Source organism: Colius striatus, chromosome 2, assembly GCF_028858725.1.
Source record: "Colius striatus isolate bColStr4 chromosome 2, bColStr4.1.hap1, whole genome shotgun sequence".
NCBI lineage: Eukaryota > Metazoa > Chordata > Aves > Coliiformes > Coliidae > Colius > Colius striatus.
The window spans coordinates 50,012,037-50,033,391 of record NC_084760.1 but is presented as its reverse complement, the minus strand read 5'-3'; the positions used below and the strand labels follow the sequence as shown (position 1 = coordinate 50,033,391).

General features: G+C 37.0%; 1 protein-coding gene across 2 annotated transcripts in view; it reads left to right on the top strand.

The window, feature by feature from the left end:
- The window catches only part of CDK19 (cyclin dependent kinase 19), a 128,358-nt gene that overhangs the window by 81,615 nt on the left and 25,388 nt on the right, over positions 1–21,355 (top strand). For both annotated transcript variants that reach the window (XM_061990478.1, XM_061990477.1), the window contains 2 exons: positions 9,347–9,404; positions 10,699–10,830. In XM_061990478.1, the coding sequence (XP_061846462.1) occupies positions 9,347–9,404; positions 10,699–10,830 (190 nt within the window). The remainder of the gene's footprint in view (positions 1–9,346; positions 9,405–10,698; positions 10,831–21,355) is intronic.

Sequence of the window (21,355 nt, the reverse complement as noted above, 5' to 3'; positions counted from 1 at the left end):
TAATGGGATGAAGCTGGAACACAAAAAGTTCCATTTATATATAAGATAAAACTATTTCAACGTGAGGATGAGGGAGCCCTGGCACAGGCTGCCCAGAGGAGTTGTAGGGTCTCCTTCCTTGGAGGTCTTCAAGACATGCCTGGACATGTTCCTATGCAACCTGATCTAGGTGACCCTGTTTCTGCAGGGGAGTTGGACTAGATGATCTCTAAAGGTCCCTTTCAACCCCTACCATTCTGTGATTCTGTGATTGGGTAACCCTACTAAACCAAGGAGTAGTCAGAATATTGTACTAAAAAAATACTGATTTGGCAATGTTGGAATTTAGTGCAGCAACTGAAAGAATTACCAGATATAGCAACTATAGAATCTAATTTTCACACTACTGGTAATAGAAACAAAATAATGCAAAGAAGTGTAGAGTTCCAACTGTGGGAATAGGTGAGAATCACATAATCTCATTTCTCTTTCCTCTCAAATTCTATGCTTAAGCTTACAACAGTCAGAGGCTCTCTTATGTTAGTGATCTGTCAGACTTACTCTCAAATTTTGCCTTTGAAAAGGTGAAGAAAGTAGTGTTTGTGATGTTTCACACATGCAAATACTTTCTCAGTTTATTTGCCTTTGGGTATTTATTCTGAGTCAAGATTATGTGTGAATAATATCTAATAAGGATTTGACAGCAGAGATGCATAGACTTGGCTTGACTGCTATGTCTTGGGGCATTCAGGATGTCCCTTGAAGCCCTGACAGAGGAAGAGTTTGGCTGTGCTTTTATGGGATTATGTTTATTTCTCCATTTCCTCTTTGTTATATGTTAAAAACCAGAACATTCTTCCAAATTATTTCTGAAGTGAGTCTGTCTTCATGCACAATGGGTTGGCACATCGGCACTGCTCAGAAATGGCGTAACAGAGGTTGGTCTGTTTTGTAACATGCTATGCTCAGTGTTCCTAAAGAACCTAGACAAGGTCTAAAGACAAGGCCCTAGATAATTACTGAGTAGCTTCATGGGAATTTTTCTGGAATATGTTCAGTAACATGTTGAAAATTCCAAGGACAATGTGAATTCAATGTGTTATTTAAACTTTTGCTTTATGACATTTTATTTTTAATTGATAATTTATGACCATATTTTTCTCTTTGTTTCCATCTTCTCCCTTCTTTGTCCTTCTCAAGGTTGCATGTAACATTTAAAGTTTCAAGTATGCTATTGCAGCACTAGCACAAGCAGAATGCTTTAGATAATGTTGCATAGCAACATCAAATTTAATTTGTGTCAAATGTTTTAATGTTCTAATGTGAGAGTTTTTTCCATTTTTTATTTTCATTTTCACTTGAACTGCATTGTCATTGATTGGAGTGAAACCACTGGTACACTAGTATATTGTGAAGATTGTTATGTTAGAAGCAGTGCCCAACATCCAAAGTTGTCTGAAGTCTTTGTTTTTGTCTGGCAGTAATTTAGTGCCCTGTTAGCTGTAAGAAACCTGAAAGAAATGGTGTGTGAAAGGAATATGGTTTCATTTCTGAGCTTTTATGTAGCCTGGAATTATATTTTTCTCTTGTGATTACTCTCATTTCATATTCCCCTTTGAAGTCCATTTTCAAGTCCCATAACTTCAACTACATTGTCCATTGATTAACCAGGGAACAGAGTTTGGTGTATAGCTTTTTCTGTTTCAGCAATGATCAAACACCTTGAGGTTATAAATTAAATGTATTTTCTAGCAATTGCCTAAAGAACCATTGCTTCAAATTCATTTTGAAGCAGAGCATTCCTATAAGGAACAGGGATGTTTTGGCCATTTTTAAAGAACTAATGACAGTCAAGATGTTTTGCTTAGTTACCTCTCAAGAGAACATCCAACCTATGAAAAATGAAGTGAAACAGAGAAATGAATACTCCACCTGACCACAGAGTTCATTGTTGTATGGGTGGTTATATATGAGAGTAACTGAAGCCCTAGCAATTTGAATAGAATGATATAGGGCAGTTCATCTGCATGTGAAAATATGTGATTTGGTTAAAATGAAGGGAGGGGTGAGGAAAGATCTTTCTCGTAGTAAAATACATTTGTATTGAGTGTATTGTGGAGTCAGGGCTTCTAGGCTGACACCGTCATCTGAAATATGTGTTTCCACATATATCTATGTAACTTGTTTAGCCCAAGGTGCAGTAGAACAACAGAGTCGACTTTCACCAGAAAGGCTGAGGAGCCTCTGTCCTTGGAGAATTGCAGCTCCCTTGCTGATGACACTTAGAGTCAAGTTTGAAGCAGCATCAGGCTGCTATCTTTGAAGTTGGCTTTTGTTTAAAGCCAGGTTGGCAACAGATAATCTCCAGAAGTGCCCAGTCCAAAGGATTGTATGATTTTTGACTGATCCTCCAGATAACTACCCAGATTCATGGGCTGCTTTAAGTCAGGCTGTAATGAAACCTGCATTGTGACACCTTTGCTATTGGTGTCAGCATAACCATGAGTTCATTTCAGGGAGTTCTTTTTCTAAGATAAGTGCAGATCTCTGGTTGCACCATGGGCATCATTTTAGTATTTCTGCTTTTCTTTACCTTTTCTTTCTATGCAGAGAAAAGTTTTACAAGAGCATATAAACATGAAAAGATTTTTCAATAGCTAGCTTCAATATTAAAAGTGCATTTCACATCTCAGGATGGAATGGAGACAAGCAAGGAATGTGTTTAACCAAGATCTTTATTTAAGGCATTCCAAAGAAATATTTCAGATATCTTCTGTAGAGCTTGTTCCTACTTCTAGCTAGTAATAAATTTTACCATCGCTTTCAGAGCTTGAGGTAAATTTTGCACAAATTCTAGTTGTCACTAGAATTTCTGGTATCTGGAGTTAATGATTGTTTTGATCACATCAGTTCAGCAGCTATGAAAGACATGAGTCCCTAACATAATCTGACAGGACAGTTTATGACTGCATATCCTATTTCTACCTCTGAGAGTTATGCAAAAAAGTTTTTTTCCTCTCAGATAGTGGCACCTGGTTCCATGTCTTTATCAGTTTTGTGTATATTTCGTTGTAAAATTATTTTTAGAAGAAGGAAGAGTGGATATAAAAATAATTTTCACCATATGCATTAGTTTCCTAAATACTAAGAATACATAGTCAAATGTTTTTGTTGTCATTAATGTTCCTCTAATGATAATCAAGTACGTTTTGGAAACTTTTTGAATAATGACCTGGTGATACTGAGCTGTAAAATTTTACCTGTTCACATTTGTTTTTTATTGCATAGTGATCAATTAAAACAAAACAACAGAAAAACCTCTGCAAAACTTCTGTGGTACTCTTTGCTTTCTGTGCTTTCTCTTAACACTTAATCTGTTCACCTCTGATTTTTTTCTCTTCTTTTTAGATTTAAATGAGTTTTGGGTTCAGTTGAATGATCTACTATTTCAAAGCATTATACATTCTTTATGATTTTATTGCCTTTTAAGATAATGTGCTGTAGTGATCAGCTTTATAGTTGGCCTTGCTCAGTTTTATATCTGTAGAAACATTATTGATTTGAATGAAATGACAAATCTGGATGGTGTTTGTTAATGATATTGTTTTGCAAGGTCAGTCATTTAAACAGAGAAAACTGTGACATGGATTACAAATCTAGATAAGTATAATAAAACATAATGTGTTTTTTGTAAAGTTAAGAATAATAGCTGATAAAAAACGAGTTGAAAGTGATGCTGTGTAATGAGAACTCAGTGACTCTTGAGTTCACAGTGTATAAGGCTTGTATAGAGAAGCAGAAGGTATTTTACTTTACATGATATAATTTGTCTAGTGTTTCTGTGTCAGAAAAATGTTGACCAAAAGGTTTTCTAAAAAATGAGAAGGAAATAGAAATGACGATGTTTATATATACATTTCAATATGTTGAAGTAATTTGAAGGGAAGTGATAAGTATTCAGAGCTTTGCAGTGCATAATAAAATATTTTAAGAGCCTTTTCTTTTTCAAATCCTGCATTAATTAGATCGATTGTTATCAAAAGCATTAGTACCAGTCTGTCAGTACATTGATCTGAAGAACATGTCTGGGTTTGAACAGTGTTGACTTAATTCAGGAAAGTGCCTACATTTCCTTCCAGATGAGAAGAACAAAAGCTTTGTTTGCAAATTTCTGTGAACAATATGTAGCTCCCCCTTAATTTTGAATTTAAAGGCTCAAAAGGCTCAATGGTCCTTTGAGCAGTGCCTGTGGAGTGCAACATTATCTCACTTGGGACCTTTGTAATTTGTGGAGCAATGTGCTAAAAGTGAAGATGAAATCACTACTGCTCTTATTTTGGCTTGTGAAATGAAAGTGCATCTGTGTATCAACACTGTGCTGTTTACAATTGCTTTTTTAAATAATTGAGACTTGAAAGGACCTCATCACAGGCCAGTTTAATTGTGGGGAGAGCTTTTATCTGGAAGACTTGTAATCACTTTTACAATAGAAGCCTCCAAATTTCAGATTATTCTTTGTCCAGTGATACATTCCAAAAGGGAAACACGTTTGTTTGGATATAAACAATAAAGAATGGTGTATGGAAAGTGGTATATCCCTGTGGACATTTTCTCACAGGGCTGTAATTCTGCACAGAATCTCTTAAGAATTGTGTCACCACTGTACTTAAAGAGATAACAACAATAACCATTAAAACTAAAGTATTGCCTTCTATTGTTAGGCTCTTGTTCCTGTTTTGACCCACTGTGCTCTTTCAAGACCATAAATGGTTTCATTTCCATCAACCTTTCTTCTAGTCTACTCTTTAAGTATTAAAATAGGAGGTATGTTGATAAAGATCACATGGGTATCTATATGCGTCTCATTCAGGGCGCTTCTATTATTTAGGAAAACATACATGTTAGCTCAACGTTTTCATTTCTCTCCCACTAAGAGATCTGTTAATTGCTTTATTCCCACACTCCTGCTGATTTAGAAAAGTAAATACTATTATCCATGCTTATGACTTGTAAAGAACCCATTAAATTATAGTCATCTGCATCTCTTATGGCAGATATATCAGATTTTTGCTCCAGTTGTTTGTTGCTGTTGACATTACTCATTTTGCAAATGTTCTTTAGACAGCCAAACCTCAACTGTATTTCTCAACAGGGGTTTTTCTGAATCATTTTATAGCTGATCTTAAACGTGACACTCCTAACTCTTACTGTTTCTGTTGTTTCTATAGCAACTAGGTAGGTGGAGACTAGCAGCATCACTTTGCTTCGCAGCTGGTGTTTTGTGTTCTCAGCAAGGGGAGAGTTTGAAAGAAATAGAGAGGATATGAATTGGGTAGTAACTGGTTCAGAAGTGTAGTCCTTGTTGAATTACCTTGCCCTTATTAAGGATTTTAAACAAGGCTTCTGAATTCAATCTCTCTTGAATAAAATTATTTTCTCTTGGGAAGGGACATGATTTACTCTAAGTACATGTCAGATTTTGGTGTCTTAGCTACTTGGGCTTTCATATTTTCTTCTACCTAAATCACTGTTTTCTTCCTCATATGGATAGCAGTAGGATTTGCTTCAGCAACTAGTCTGGTGCTTACAACTTAAATGTAGGCTGAACTTATGTGAGGTATGGAGCTTTTTGATTTGTCTTGTTCCCACTTTTTAATCTGATTCTGACAGCTGTCCAGAAACTATATTACACTAGACTGTAGTTCCGTATTAGAGTATTGAGTGACTATCTTGAAGTAAAATGTTGCAGTGCTTTTAACTGCTTCATATCCAGAAATGAGACTAACATGTTCTCCCTTCTCAAAAAAGCAGAAGTTGTTTGCATTCACTTCAGCAATCCTTTCTTACCTCATGATGGAAACATTCATTACATACTTTCCTGAGGATCTCTGATGTCAAGTTAATTCCTCTAAGACCCCAAGTCTTTCCTTTCCATACCTGAGTGGCTACTCTGAAGTTCTGCTGCTCTGCCATGGTACCACCTGTTTAGCCAGGCACCTCTGCTTTATCAGAATTGAGTTGCTCTCAGTGTGGCTTGTGTATCCTGAAGACTCCGGGGGCTGTGAAGAGTTTTACTTTGCAGCACAATGGGTCAAAACAGGAACAACTTAACAATAGATGGCAATGCTTTAGTTTTGAGATGTTATAATATAAAATAACAAACACAATGTGCAAAACACAACCTATATTCTAAACTGTTTATTAAGTAAAAATATATGGGCACAGGAGATGGATATCATTTGCCTCTTCAGAAAGATGGATCTTACCAGGTTAGTGCTACTCTTTGGCTAGTTCAGCATACATACAGTTAAAAAGGCCTTCCTAACCAGAACAGCTCTGACTAGTAAGAAGTTCTTATCCTTTTAGTAGCTAATAACCAAGTGATTGCTTTGCCCGTGTGACAAATAAGAATTTAGGTGTGTTCTCTTTCTGATTTAAGGAACATATTTGTACCTAGACTTATAACCTTGCAATAAGCTGCCACAGTGCTAGCTGTTATTGAGACCATGGTCTGCAGATCAGTGGGGATCCTGCAGGCATCAGGATGCAATCCATGAAATGCCTATCATCTGCATGCTGATGGTGGTGCCTCAAGGGAAGCACTTGCTCTTTTAGAAATAAATTTTCAAGTGTTTCACAGTTTATTTATCCCCTGGTTTCTCTCTTCTTCCTCTTCCCCCTACCCCACCAACAACTCCTGTGGGCAGAGAGATTCACAAGAGCTACTGGGTATGTAATCTGATATGGTTATAAACCAGCATACTTCTTTGCTGGCTGCCCGAGCAGGGTTCTGATACTCCGTGGAAATATTAGTACAGATTTAAATTTTAAATAGAACATCATCTCTTTGAGTCATTCCAGCTTAAAAATCCATAAGTGTCACAAGTTCCTTCCTTCCATAGATTCTAACCTCGTGTATCTCCTGTATATATAAGGCCACTAAGTTGCTTAGGGGTTTGGGGATGTTTTTCTGAGGCTGGAGGAGCTGAGACTGTTCAGCTTCAAGATGAGAAGGCTCAGGAGGGATCTTACCAATGTGTATAGCTATGTGCTAAGTGGCAGTAAAGAAAAGTGAGACAGACTCTTCACAGTGCTGTCCAGGAACAGAATAAGAAGCAATGGGCATAAATTAAATGTACAAAGAAACTTTTTTATGCTGTGAGAGTGGCCAAACACTAGAATATGTTCCACAGAGAGGCTGTGTAGTCTCCATCCCTGGAGATGTTTAAAACCCAACTGGACTCAGGCCTGAGCAATCTGCTCTAGTTGACCCTGCTTTGAACAGAGAGGTCAGATTTTATGATCTCTGGAGAGTCTTTCCAACCTGAATTTTTCTGTGAGTGTTGTGGTTTATGTGAGACATAAAATAGTACTTTTTTTCTATGAAGAAATTGCTGCTTGAAAAATCCTCTAAAATATGAATCCTGTGAGATGTTTTGTTTTGGGAATCCTATTCTGTCTGCTTAGATTTTTAATTTCATCTTAGTACATCTCCTGGTGGTACATAATTTATCTCCTACAACATAATTCTGTTACAGAAAAAAACTAATCTAGGAGTCAGAGCAGTAACTACATTTTTATCAGCTCTGTACACATGACAAACAAATGCATTTTATAGTGTCTGAAATACAGTCCTGAATGTTAAGGTCCATTGAAGTGGTTTTGATTCATATTCAGTTCTCAGTCAAGGTTGCTAGGAAGTATTTTAGGGAAGAGTTCCAACCTGGAAACCAAAGTTTTGCGGTCTCAATTGGGACAATTTTACCTATGTAATTTCTAACACACATGATGTATAGTGCAAACTTACATGCTTCTCTTGCTGCCTGTTTCTGAATACGTAGAACGGGATTGTTCAGCTCTCCAGAATATTCACTTCAGGGTAATACATAAATGTAAAACCAGTGTTTGACCAGTTGCCTTGAAGTATTGATTTAGTTATCATTAAATATTAGCTAAGAACAAGCGTAATAATTTTTCCTGCCTTTGCTGGTGAGTGTTTAGTTTATCAATTGACATAGCTATAGTATTTTCCAAGAAGGACTGTCTATTCCCTCTTTAGGTGTTACAAAAATATATTGGGGAATGAGAAGTCAGGGATGATGTTGAGAATTATCCTGAGATTAAAAAAGGAGGAATGAAAGAAGCAATGACATCTGGAGCATGGTTAGAAAATGAAGCTGGAGAGAGAGAAGAAGCAATTTCTAGTTCTGGGGTTGAGTTGGGAAAGGAGAATAGCTTCTTGGGGGAAAGGAGAAGGTGTAAGTTGAGTAGTGTTTTGTTGTTATTTTTAAAAAGCTAAGGATTTGCAATTTTAGTAAACCTAGTTTGAGTGTCTTGTTTCAGGTATATAGTGGCAAGTGGTAAGAACTGAGAAACTGAGATTCTGGTGCTGTTTTTCTGGACATCTCTTAAAGATTCTTGAACAAATCAAGCAGACCTCTTCAGGCATCAGGGATTTTAAATACAATTAATGTTTGCATGAACCTTCCAAAAATTCTGCTTTGAAACTTTTTTGTGCATCTCTTCATTCAAATCACTTAATATTTTCAATCTTGTTTACTTCTTTACAGCTGTTAACACAATAGGGGAAAAGCTTCCAAGAAATGACTGTTGATGTCTGAGGGAACCTACGTCCTAATTGCAGAACAATTGCTGTGATGTCATGTGCAGATTTTATATGGTATTCTCAAGCAGCTAGTTATGAACAACTGCAGATCACATAAAATTCCTATAAAGGTCTTATACTTGTGAAGCTGCTGTCTACACTATGAAAAGCTTGTGGATGTAACTGTATATACTCCAGCTCTTAAATGAATTCTCACAATATGAAGTCTACTTACGTTGTGGGGGAAAAAATGCTTTTGCCACTGTGATTTTTATAATTCATACACTAAGAACGAGTATAGCTCTAAAAATGTATTTATATATAATGACAGCAAAAGCAAATTTCATCTGTGTATTTGCATACTAAGATTTGGCATAATTTTCAGTAAGTTATGCTAGAAAAAGTAGCCCTTGCCAGGTTATTGATGTGTTGCATAGGTGTTAGCCTGCTATAAAATTTTCCTGCAGCAGAAAGCCTTGCCAGTGACCGTGATTGTTCTGGTAAAAATGGAAATGCAAATTTAATTTAAGGTTACATTTCTTACTGTGAAATGTTGAGATACTTTACCAGTTTTCTAATTTTGAAATTGATAACTAGGGATAAAAGCTAAATGTCAGCAAAACATAAAGGTATGGTAATTTTAGACTTATAAAGATATTTATAGAAAGGTTTTGTTATAAAATAAATGTACATATTTTTCTAAAACTTGAAGATAATAATCAGAGGTTAGTCAACTAAATACCCTGCATTTTTGTTTTCCAGAAACCAGCAAACATTCTGGTTATGGGTGAAGGTCCGGAAAGAGGAAGAGTCAAAATAGGTAAACATTTTGAGAAAATTTCGTTGAGGTCACAAGCTTAAGAGATTCCAAACATACTATTAGACATTCATAAAACTTGCCAAGGACATCTGATGAGCTAAAATCATCTGTAAGAAACAAGAAAGTAATAAGCACACAGAACACGGCTAAAGCCAACGTTCTTTTGACTTCTACTACAATTAGTTAGCATAATGTTGTTAGTTATACATTTCATTTGTTCTTAATTATTTTTACATAAATAATGTCAATGCACATGTTTGTTGAGGTCCTAATGTTTGCTACACAAAAGGCTATTTGGCAACAAGGTGGGAAATGCATGTAACTGATGGTCTTTATCCAAGACCTGATTACCTGTGTGGATCATAAGCCTTAGTCATGTGGATATAAATGTTTTTTTTAATAAAACATATGGCATTCATTAAGAAAAAGTAATATACTGGAGCCTCTTTTGTATTCATTGACTGTTACTGTCTTTGAAAACATTGATAATCATTTTGTGTTCATATGCTTGCATTAGTATGGGTAACTGCAAGAAAATGATACTGGATATTTCACAAATTTGGAAGCAGAAAGATTGATGTGAAGTTGTATAAAAGATAAGTTTCTTATTTGGATTGAAATGGGTGGTTTTGAATACACACCCAAATTTTATACTCTTCCATCTGACACTTCTTAGTATTACTTACAACATTGTTTTTAGTGAGAATGTTTGAGTTTGATGAAATGAATGCTTACATTTAAAATACATCCTGTAAGAGTGTGTGCTCACTGATCTCATTAATTCCCAGTTAAAAACTTTTTTGTGATTCTAGAGTTCATTCCTCCAAATCAAGTAGGAGGCGTACTTGGAAAAATAGTGCAAAACACTCTACGCTGAAGTTATTTTGGTTTTGCACTTTGGCTAATTATATAGCAGTCACAAAGGCTCGTAGTTCTGTAAACATATATAAAAATAAAAGAGAAAATACACATTAGAGACTTGTTCCTGTTGACTTCAGTTAACCAGATTTCTGTTACAGTTCTATCTAAATAAAAAGGCATCTGCGTTGTGTAAAGTTTTACAAGCAACCAATTTACTTATAAATGAAGTAAATGCAATTTAGCCTTAAATAAATTTGGCCCAGTAATGTTATGAGTACCTTATTACTTTCTTAGAAACTTAGACTTGTTAGTTTTAATGTTTTTTTGAGCTTTTCTTATAATTGCTTTTTGGAAATACTGTTTAATTCTGAATTATTTGTGTTAAAATTTTAAATGTTCTTTACTTTTTCCTACCTACTCACCTCACCCTCAGCTGATATGGGCTTTGCAAGATTGTTCAACTCACCTTTGAAGCCATTGGCAGACTTGGATCCAGTTGTGGTTACATTCTGGTACAGAGCTCCAGAGCTGTTACTTGGAGCCAGACATTACACAAAGGCCATTGGTAAGTTCTATGTAAGAGTTACCTTTAAGTTTTGTAAAGGAGGGTACCCTTATACCAGATGTGATGCTCATATCCATTAAGGATGAGGGAGCACTGGAACAAACTGCCCAGAGAGGTTGTGGAGTTCCCTTCTCTGGAGGTTTTCAAAACCCATCTGGATGCGTTCCTGTGTGATCTGATCTAGCCAAACCTGCTTGAGCAGGGGGGTTGGACTAGATGATCTTTAGAGGTCCCTTCCAACCCTACCATTCTATGATTCTGTGATCAACTGACGTTATAGCTTTTTTCCTGAAGTAACATCAGATGGAGTATGATCTAATCCATAAAAGATTAATCCAGATTGAAACTCTCTGAGGATTTAGCAATTATTTTTCAAGATGAGTTAAGGTTGCTGTTGTGTTGTTTGTTTTGGTTTGTTTTTAAAATAAAAATATTCTTTGTGTTGATTTATGTGGTTTTCTGATGTGGGCTTAGAAGTCTTATAATCTTGTAAACCTTCAAAAGAGAAAGGGCTATGCCTGTTCAAGTGGTGTTCTTCTAGGATGCCTCTTGTTCAGATGCTTCCATGAAGTGTATGGCTTGATAAGGAGAAGAGTGGTCTCCTGTGCTGTGTGCAGTCTGCAGATCATTTGCTCCTGACCACTTACGAAGCTCCATACAGGAAATGCTGGTGGCCAGGCTCTTGTCTTCTTTCACCCTTAGTAAGTTGCATAAGCACAATCAGCCTTGATACCGAGATGTTTAGAGAACAAAACACTGAGATCTACAGGAGGTTCTCTGTTTACATTATTAGTTTATATATTGAAGAGACCTGCAAAAGAGATAGTATCCCTCTGTTAACAGGGTTAAATCATTCCTATGTGTACAAAGGTGGCTTTCTTGGGATTTGCAGGCATTATCCTGTTAGAAGTTTTTGGAGATGCTATGTGGGCTTTTGTTCAGAGAGTTACAAAACACCCTACTGTAGTTGCATCTCTGTTGATTGTTCAGTTGGGCAGAGCAACAATTTTAATTAAATCTCACTTTTTCAAACAACTCTTGTTTATCAAACATCAAATACAACAAAAGGTTTAAGAAATTAATGAACTGTCACCTGACTTTGATTCGGACTTGCACTTTTCCTTCCTTATTGCTTTTTTCTCCTATTTGGAATCCTCTAGTGCAGGAAGACCTGGGTTGGACAAAGTGCTGCATGGTTTGTTGATATTGTTTTGAATGTGAAGGAACTGTTGAGAAGGGCAAAAAGACTTCTGCATAGCTCTAGTGAGAAAATATACGTTCAGTCTTGTAGACAGCATGCATTCCTATCCTCTGACAAAGTTTACACCGTCAAAAAGTCAGTGTTTGTATGCTAGCATTCCTTTTCAAATGCTGAAATGGAAAAACGTAACTCTTCAAATGACAATGTCTATGTTGAGTGGCACAACAAAAGTATATCTGTACAGCAAAATGGTACTGAGTACCTGGCATGCATGTTGTACGTGCTTTGGAGTAAGGAGACTACTTTGGGCTTTCTCTGGCCTTGTCCAATGGACTGCTTCTCATTAGTGACTGCTGCATACCTTTTGTTTTCATTTAATCCCAAAGGAATTTATTTTGTGTACTCTGAGAGAACTCTCCAGCACAAGCTGAAGTGTCATAGGTGCAGACAATCTTGTTCCATTTCAAAGACTATCTCCTGGTCCAAAATAAAATACTAATTGCAGATAGATTCAGTCAGTTTGAAAGGGACCTTAGGAGGTCTCTTGTCTGTCATCTTGTTCAAAGCAGAACTTGCTCTGAGTTCAGACCAGGCTGCTGAGGGATTTGTTCAGCCAGGTCTTGAAGACCGCTTAGAACAAAGATTCTGTGCCCTGTCTGAATGATTTCATCCTCACAGTGAAGACCTTTTCCCCTTATACTGAGTCAGAACTTCTTGTTTCAGTTTATGCAAGTAATCTTCCATTCTCCTGTCATATACAACTGCAAATGACACCTCTCTCAGTCACCTCTCCATAAGGACCAGGAAGATTGCTTTTAAGTTCCTCTCCAATTTCAACCAATGTGAGTCCCTCAGCTTCCTCTCCCAGAGTAGATTCTCCAGCGTCTGACTGTTCTGGCGGCTCTCCACTGAACTTGCTCCAAATTACCAAAGTCTGTCTTGTTTTCAGGTCCCTAGAGTGGCCCAAAAATGATCCAACAAGTGCTAAATAAAAGGGAGTAATCTACTCCCTAGTACATCTACTTGTCTGTATTACTGTTGATACAGTCAATGCAGCCTACTGATGCTGAGTGTCTTCATCCCTATCAGGATACCCTGCTGATTCATGTTTTGCCTCATAGAATCAGAGAGTCACAGAATGGTAGGGGTTGGAAGGGGCCTAGTCCAGCCCCCCTGTCAAAGCAGGCCCATCTAGATTAGGTCACGTTATGTCCACTGGAACCCCTACATCCTTTTCTGGAGAGATATTCTCCAGCCAGTCAGTCCCCAACCTGGGAGTTAGTCTGTAAGGGGTGCTGGACTTTGTTCTCATTCGGTTTGATGAGTTTCAGCTTCTTCTCCTGGCATTGGTGAAGATAGGTCTCATAGGCCTCTTTGGTATCTCACTTGTAGTCAGCCCCCAGGTTTGAGTATAAACTGTTAACCACCATCCTCAGACCCTGATGATCCAATCAATTTTCCATGAAGCCTCAGGCTTGTGTTCTACCCCTTGCCTTCACTACTGCATTATTCATTATTGTTTCAGCCAAGGCTGCCCTTGCTTATCATATCCCCAACTAGTTATTCCTTTTTCCTGAATCACAGATCTGAAAGAATACACATAGTCTCTGTATGAAGAAATTTACCCCAACATCCTCCAGAAACCCTTGGAAGGTGTCTGGGGTCACCTTGTTCATGTCATATATATTCTTCATGATGCTATGGATTCTGTTCACGTCCAGCCCAGCTCCTGTCGTAGGTGACCGAGTGCCCCAACTAGAGCGTATCTCCTGCCATGAGGCCAGTGCCACCCTGCAGCCAGAGACCTGAGTGGCAGCACCCTCCTTCTGAGCTCAGTCAAGGCCTCTGATTTCCCAGGGCATCTTCTCCAGTGGATGCTCGGGATGGAGCCTTGTAGTGTCCCGCCTAAGTTGTGGCACAATCCCACATGTCTGAAGCATACTCTCAGGACCTGCTTTTCATCTACCACGATGCAAAGTGGGATGCTAACTTCTGAAGCCTCTGTTGCACCCTGTAGTGGGTTAAAACAATTACTAGAATTGGTTAAAGAAAATACCAAGAATATTACTTTAAATACCTGTAGATTAGATGCTTAAACTGCCTTTATTGTGAAACACAGGTTTGATTGGACCAGATACTGAGTAACCTGCATGCATGGTACTGGGAAGTTACCTTAACTGACAGTTGCCTATTTTTGTTTGCAGATTTAGGTGTATACGCATTGTTTGCAGGTTTAGGTGAATGATATGTAGCATTACCTCAGGATATCTCTTTGAAGAATGACTTAGTGTAGTGCTATTGTGTTTTTATTATGTCATAAATTACTTGATTCTTGCCCTGAGGGATCTGTAGTCTATACTGAAACACAGACAAGGAGTCTGTGTTAGACAATGACTCTGCTTCAGAGAGGTCTGATTTTTGCTAGTAGTTTATTATTTCTGAGGCTTTTATTTCGTGTATCAGACCCGCAGCAGTGAATCCCCAGGAACGTGTCACATGGTACCTGGTGTGCAGTGTAAGTGCTAAGGACACTCGAATTGATTTGGGCAGCAAAGTAAAAATCTGGAAATGAAAACAAGCAAAGTTGGAAGGTGAGATTTGTAGGCTGACTGAAGGATTAGGCGAGCATGTGACTGAAAGGAAGGGAAAACAATGAAGGTACCTCGAGGTGATCTATGTGCAGTTCTAAGGCAAAGGGGAGAAGTGGGTAACAAAATGACAGCAGTGACATCCATGCAGTTTATAAGTCCAGACTTGTGTTTTGCTTCTAGCATTATGTGCACTTAAAAAAAGGCAGTCTTAATGAGCTAAGCATGCTAGCGAGAGTTTAACTTGACTGCTAATATTTTTGGCAAAGGATTCAGCTTTTAAAGCCGTCTCTTAAATCTCTTTGCAAGAAATGTAATTGTAACGTCTCTTAATATTACATAATTCTCAAGAGCGGTAATGTATCGCTTTGAGTAATAACTCATAAAGTATATGAGATTCACATTTAATGGCTCATCAGTGGAAAATAATGATTTAGAAAAAAGGTGATTAGATAATAGCAATTTATGAAAGAGGAAATGACACGCTATTTGATATAGATCCTTCTTTTCTGTAGCTATTTTCTTATGCCTTTTATATTATATGTAATTTTGTATAATTAGTAAATATCAATACAATCAGACTAAAAGTAATGTCATGCCAGCTTTAGTCTGTTCTCTTCCAATTTTGTCATAGTGAGAAATATCTTTATTTTAATTTACTAGGAATGTATTGTCATCAGTTCCCCACTGCACACACTAAACATTGTCCAACAGTTGCTACATAAATCAGATGTTGGGCTATGCTTTTTCTGGCCTAGTCTTGATTTTATGTTAAATATGTTTTCTGTATTCTGTGTCTAAATACTCTCTTCCTTATCTTAGCTCCACATGTAATGTTGATTATTAGCAGTTTATTCTTAATAGCCTGTGCACTGTCTACTATAGTGTCCAATTTGTTTTTGTGCTTCTAATAAAGCTTTTAGGTATGCTTGCTTACTTGTAAATAGTTCTTATACATGGAATTAGAATGAAATTAGAATTTTGCTCTTGTCTCACTTGGGATTTTTGTCTTTGTTTCCTTGACGTGATCTTCCTTACACTCTTTGGGTTTAACTTTTGGGAAAAAATATTGAATGAGATAACAGTCTGTTTAGAAGGAGCTATGTATTGCACAAAAGAATATATAGGCCTACTTCATTATTTTAGAGAGAGATTTCCCGTTCAATTTTCACCTTTAATTTGTTCCTTCATAGTAATATAATATTGTAACTTTAATTTATTAGCTTGTAGAACAAGTAGTCATTCATCGTGCATATAACATCATGTTTTAATGAGATACAGGAGTTGGGAAAATGCTCTTGCAGAAAAACAGAAACAGCTTTTGCTTTCTTCATGCTAAAAGGATAGGGGAATAAAATTTAGTTTCCTGAACCATGAACTTTTATAATCTAAGCCCTACTTGTTAATAAAGTTTATAAAATCAACTACCGTAGTTGAAAGCAAATAGCTTACCAGATGAATACAAATTGGGAAAATGGTGTGATACAAGCCAAAGGACACTTTCTGTTCTGTTACTACAACAGAAATCTGCACCAAGTTTATTGTAGACTGTGGAAGGTGGTCTGCATTTCCAGCAGCGTAATTTAAAAGCAGAATCTATTCCCATCAGATCCTAATACTCTAGCAAAGAAGTATGCAAATAAAGGTAACTTGAACAAGCATCAGATGAAACCAAGTAACTGCAAAAAAGTAAAATGCTTGTGCTCACGGAAACGTGAATAAAATTACTGAACTTTCAGAAAGTCTCCAGCACAACAGGAAATACCTTTATACTGAAAATACGAAAGAATCAAGGTTAAAATGGCAAGGTACAGTGCTCCTTTCATTGGTGGGTGAAAATTATAATTTTAAAGAAGGTAATGGAAATGACTATGGCGAAACAAAGGGAAACATAACCTGGCTTTCAGCTTGAAAGGAGACATTACTCAGATTTTTTTTTTTTAATCTGTCTGGGAACATCAGAATAGAAACATCTGTCTTAGTAAGTAAAGTAAGCAGTGAGAACTTTTTCATCCATCGTAGGCTTTTAAGAAAGCGTGTGTCGGTCTCTACTATGACTCACCTTGCAGCATGATATCAAGGAAACAGCATTAACTAAGCTCGTTTTTCATCAAGTTGCAGCTTGTATAGTTAGCAATGCTATCAAAGAACATGTTATCTTACATTTCTCTACCACTTGCCTTAATTAAAGAAATAATATATTGGATAAATGGCATGAGATGGCTCACAGTATTTTAGATGGTTTGGCTCTTGTTAGCAAAAGAGTTCTTTAGAGTAGTCATTCAACCATCCAAGGTTAAAACACCGTCCTACACTGGAAAAGGATGGGACTTTTTTAATTGTGAAAATGCAAACCTGAGAACCTGAGAAATCTCTCTTAGTTACCTTTCCTTAGTTGTCTATAAGTCAGCAGGATTGTCAGAAATGGTCGTGTGGCAGCTGCATTTACCAGCCCGAACAAGATTTAGGTATAAAGAAACTGTGATTCAAAGCTTGGGGCAGTGCACTGTCACCTATTTCTATTTCCAGACTAACATATGGTAATGGAAACTGGAAACACGCAAAAGCTATAAGCAGATATCAAAATGCCTTTGAAAGCAAATGTCACAGGAAAATAATAGGTATATCAGAGAGAATGAATTTATAATGAATGCTGGAATCTATCAGAGTTTCGACAACTCCATTTGACTTCATACAGGAAAAAAAAAAAAAAGAGAGAAATATCTGGGGTGTATTATATAGGATTTAGGATGGAAATATGTGCATATGTGTTCCATATTGCCTATGCAGTGAGTCCCACACGTTCCCAAGTACATCAGATGTCCTTACTGTGTGTGCACAGATTGTTGGCAGGCTGGATGGGCTGTGGGGCCTCTGGAAATCTTGGAACAATGCCTAAAAGCTCTTCTGGTCTCTTACTGTGGGAGGTTTGGGGGAAAGGAGGAAAATAGAAGACCTATCTGGAAAATCTGGTAAACCAGAAATTGCAAATGGGACCAACCAGAAAACTGAAAAGTCTTCAATAAAAATGTTCATGGGAGGTTCTTACCTAAGGTCCATGTAGCCACAGGAGTATAGGGATTGCTTTTAAACGTCCATGAGAGATAATTCAGGAGAGCAAATCTGTAGTCAGGCAGCTTTTGTTTGCTGCATAGGGATCCTCATTCCTGTTGGTGAGGGGTTGTGATTGGAAAGGAATGAGTTGTGGAAACTGAGAAAGAAAGGTAGAGAAGCTTGGAAAATTCTTGTCTATACACTTTGAAAAGAAAAACTCAGGCTACACCAGGAAGGAAGCCTTGTTCATGCCCTAGGCAATGTTATATGACATGGGAAGTAATTGGATGTAGATGATATTTTGTGGTAAACTTGTTTTGGCATGTGGTAAACTTTCTTCATTTTGATTATCACAGTTGTTCTCAAGCTTCTTCTAAGAGGCAAAATATTTTAATACCAAAGATTAATTGTTGTTCTCTTATCTAGTTATTGCAGGTGCTGGATGATTTACTACTGTTTTTTTCCTCTTGCTTGACTGTGATCTCTAAAATACCATACATCCTTTTTTCTTAAAAAAAACAACCCAACAAAATACACAGAAGCCTCCATTTGCTACACTTTATGATCTTATCACTGCAATCACCTTTTAGAAAAGGTTATTAGATCACTTAAATAGAATGTTTTAAAGCTGCATGAATTAGTATTTTGTGGTATTTAAGATATTGACAGCAACTCAAGGAATGTTGTCCACAGGATTGATATACCCTTTAAAACATTAACTATGATGAGATCTGGCATACTAGTTTCTACCTTCTTCTAACTCTTTTATTTTTCTACTTTCTCAATTATGTCAATGTCTGGAAATTAGCTCATAAAACTGATGGCCATTGTTAACTCTGAGGAGTCTGAGAGGTGTATTAAAGTGTGTACTAGTTTAATAGGAAAATGAGAACCGTGCAGTGGGTCTGACCCATCTGTGCTCTTATAAAACCGATGGAGGCACTCTAATGTAGTGTAGAACATAAAGTTTTATCTCTTGGAATGGCAAGCTGGGTCTCAAGAGACTTGGATTTAAATACTGATTCAGTCTCAAGTGTTGCATGTAGTTTACAGCATATCCTTTAATCCAACCTAAGCAGAGGTGCTACTTAATGGTGTTGTCCTAATGGTAAATTCAGTTGATGATAGTGGGGAGCTTCAGTCTAAGCATGTTACGTATTATTTTTGTTGGCAGTGAACGAATTAATTTATTTGAGAACCCACAATGTCACTTAGCATTTGCTATTAGCTTGAGAAATACAAACATTAAACACTGTGGACATTAAAAAATAAAATAAAAACAAAGCCACCGAATCTTCCATCACAATTAGAATCTGCCAATTGTTCTGATTTAGATTGCTCTGTAAGTGAACCTGTGAACTGCCACTCATGGTCACTCAGTACTTTTTGATATGTTCATGATTCTCTCTTGCAAAACATGAAGGAAAGAACCAGGTGCTTTTTGCCTTTGTATTCAGTGTTTTGGAAGATTTGCTACTGAGTGATGATTACCATCACTTAATGTGTATAGATTATTTTACAGCAGAAAAAATAAACTAACAGACATTAAAATACTCAGAGAAGGCAAAATACTCTGTATAGTAAGAGCTTTGTGATTAAAAACCACAAGAGATGCCTTAAAAAAAATCCATGTGTAGCTCCATGTACATCAACAATGGTCAATGATTTGTGGATGTAAAACCACTTCTTGCCAATAATATTTTCAGTTCCATCTAATTATTCCTTCTAATTATTTTTTTCCTCTCAGAGTATCAGTTTTCTGTTCTACCCAGTTGTTAATAACTGAAGGGCCTCTTATATGAGCAAACTTCTCCTTCCCTAGTATCTCACCGACTTTGCCCTTTAGCGGGCAGGTGAGCTTTACAGCAGCAGGATTGATTCTCTAAGTGCCCTGAGAAACCTATGCTGCAAGTTCAGTTAAAAAAAAAGACTTAAAGAATTGAGGCAGGAGTTCTTGGAATGACTGTCAGCCCAGAGTAAATAATGGGTCCTAATGTGGAAATGGAACATGATGACATGAGAAAGCAAGACTCGGCATTTGAAGATTAGGAGATACATTTTACCCACTTTCTCTTCATACTCAATTCGATTCTGTACATGTCAGTTGGGATTTATTGTGGTTTTTTGCCATACACTGCAAAGACATAGTTCCTTTTACGTATGAACACGTGAATGGTTTGACGTGGAGTTGAAATTGCATCTTAGAAATGTTTAATCTGGCTTTAATTTTTAAGGCTTTCTTTACAAAGCAATGGACTGAAGGCAGATTTCATTTTCTTAAATGAAACATGAGATTGCCATTTAAAGATCCAAAAGGTGATCTATTATAAAACCTGGTTCCATAACACTTTACCTGAGCTAACTAACACAGTGCTTTATTTACTACCATATCTAAAATGTTCACTCACAGAAGTTGGTTTTGGTTGAAAACCTATTAACGTAACAAGGTACAGACTTACAGGGCAGGGAAATTTTTATCTAATCCGTCAGTTTCATCTTCAGGCACAACTATTCCAGCAGTATCAACTGAAGCTTTCAACACTACGGCACTAATTCAGTAGAATGACTTGTTCCCAAGACAGGTAGGATTGCTTCACAAATAGGCTTGTTGGCAATAGCTGTGACTGACAACAGAGTTACATTTCACAGCAATTTACTTAATTGCCTGTCCAACAGATTTGCTTATAGTTATGTAGGAGTAATTCTTAATGCCTAATTAGGAAGAGTTGTAAGGCTGAACCCCTTAGTAACAGAAATGTTAAGGTACTATAAAGCACTCTGTTTAAGAAGGACAAATAAGCCTCTGTGCTAAGACCCAAAGTTTCTTTGTGTGCGTTCCTCTCAGTTGACTGAAATAAGGGAAACATCAAAAGCTTTAATAACTCCCTGTAAAGACTGTCATGGCTTGTGAATTAGAACAGACCAGGAAGGTACTCTTCACACATATTCCTCTTTATAACTTAATCTAACAGATAACAGGCCTTTTGCTTACCTTATGTTAGTTATGAAGGTGTTGACTTGTTGGACCTACTAAAAAGTTTTAATAGTGACACAAGCCAAGTGAGAGCTCACAACAGATTATAAACTCATCCCTCTTCATTCAGTGTGGAGTTAACTTCTAAAGAGTTGCTTTGTTAAAATATTCTCCATTTAATGAGGAAAAAGAATATATTTCCCTTTCAGAGAATATGTGCTTCTCACTTTCCATTAGCTAAATTCAGAAGAGCACAGAAAATACAACATTTCTCTAATATGCTGTGCTATTTGTAAAATATAGATTGTACACTATTCGACACTAGCTGCAGTGATGGAATAAGATGGGGAGGTGGGAAGGCAGCAAGGGGAAGCTTAATTATAAAGCACCACGATTACTAATCAGGAGTTCCTGGTTTTCCAGTCCTATGGCCAGGTGATACCATCAGTCATTTTTTTCACATGGTAAAGTGAAAATGCAAAATTATGGATGGTCACTGGAAAGCTTTGTAAATACTGTTTTACTAAACAGTGACATATCTTGCCTGTCTTTAATTCTTTTGTCATTACAGCAAGAAATGGTAACAATTTCTGTATTAGACCTGCCTAATGTTTTGCACTGTAAAAGAGACTTGTGACCTTGACCTTTGCAATGAGAAGCTTCCATACTTCCTTGGGTTGCTGCAGTTGTTTGATATTTGGTAGGGGG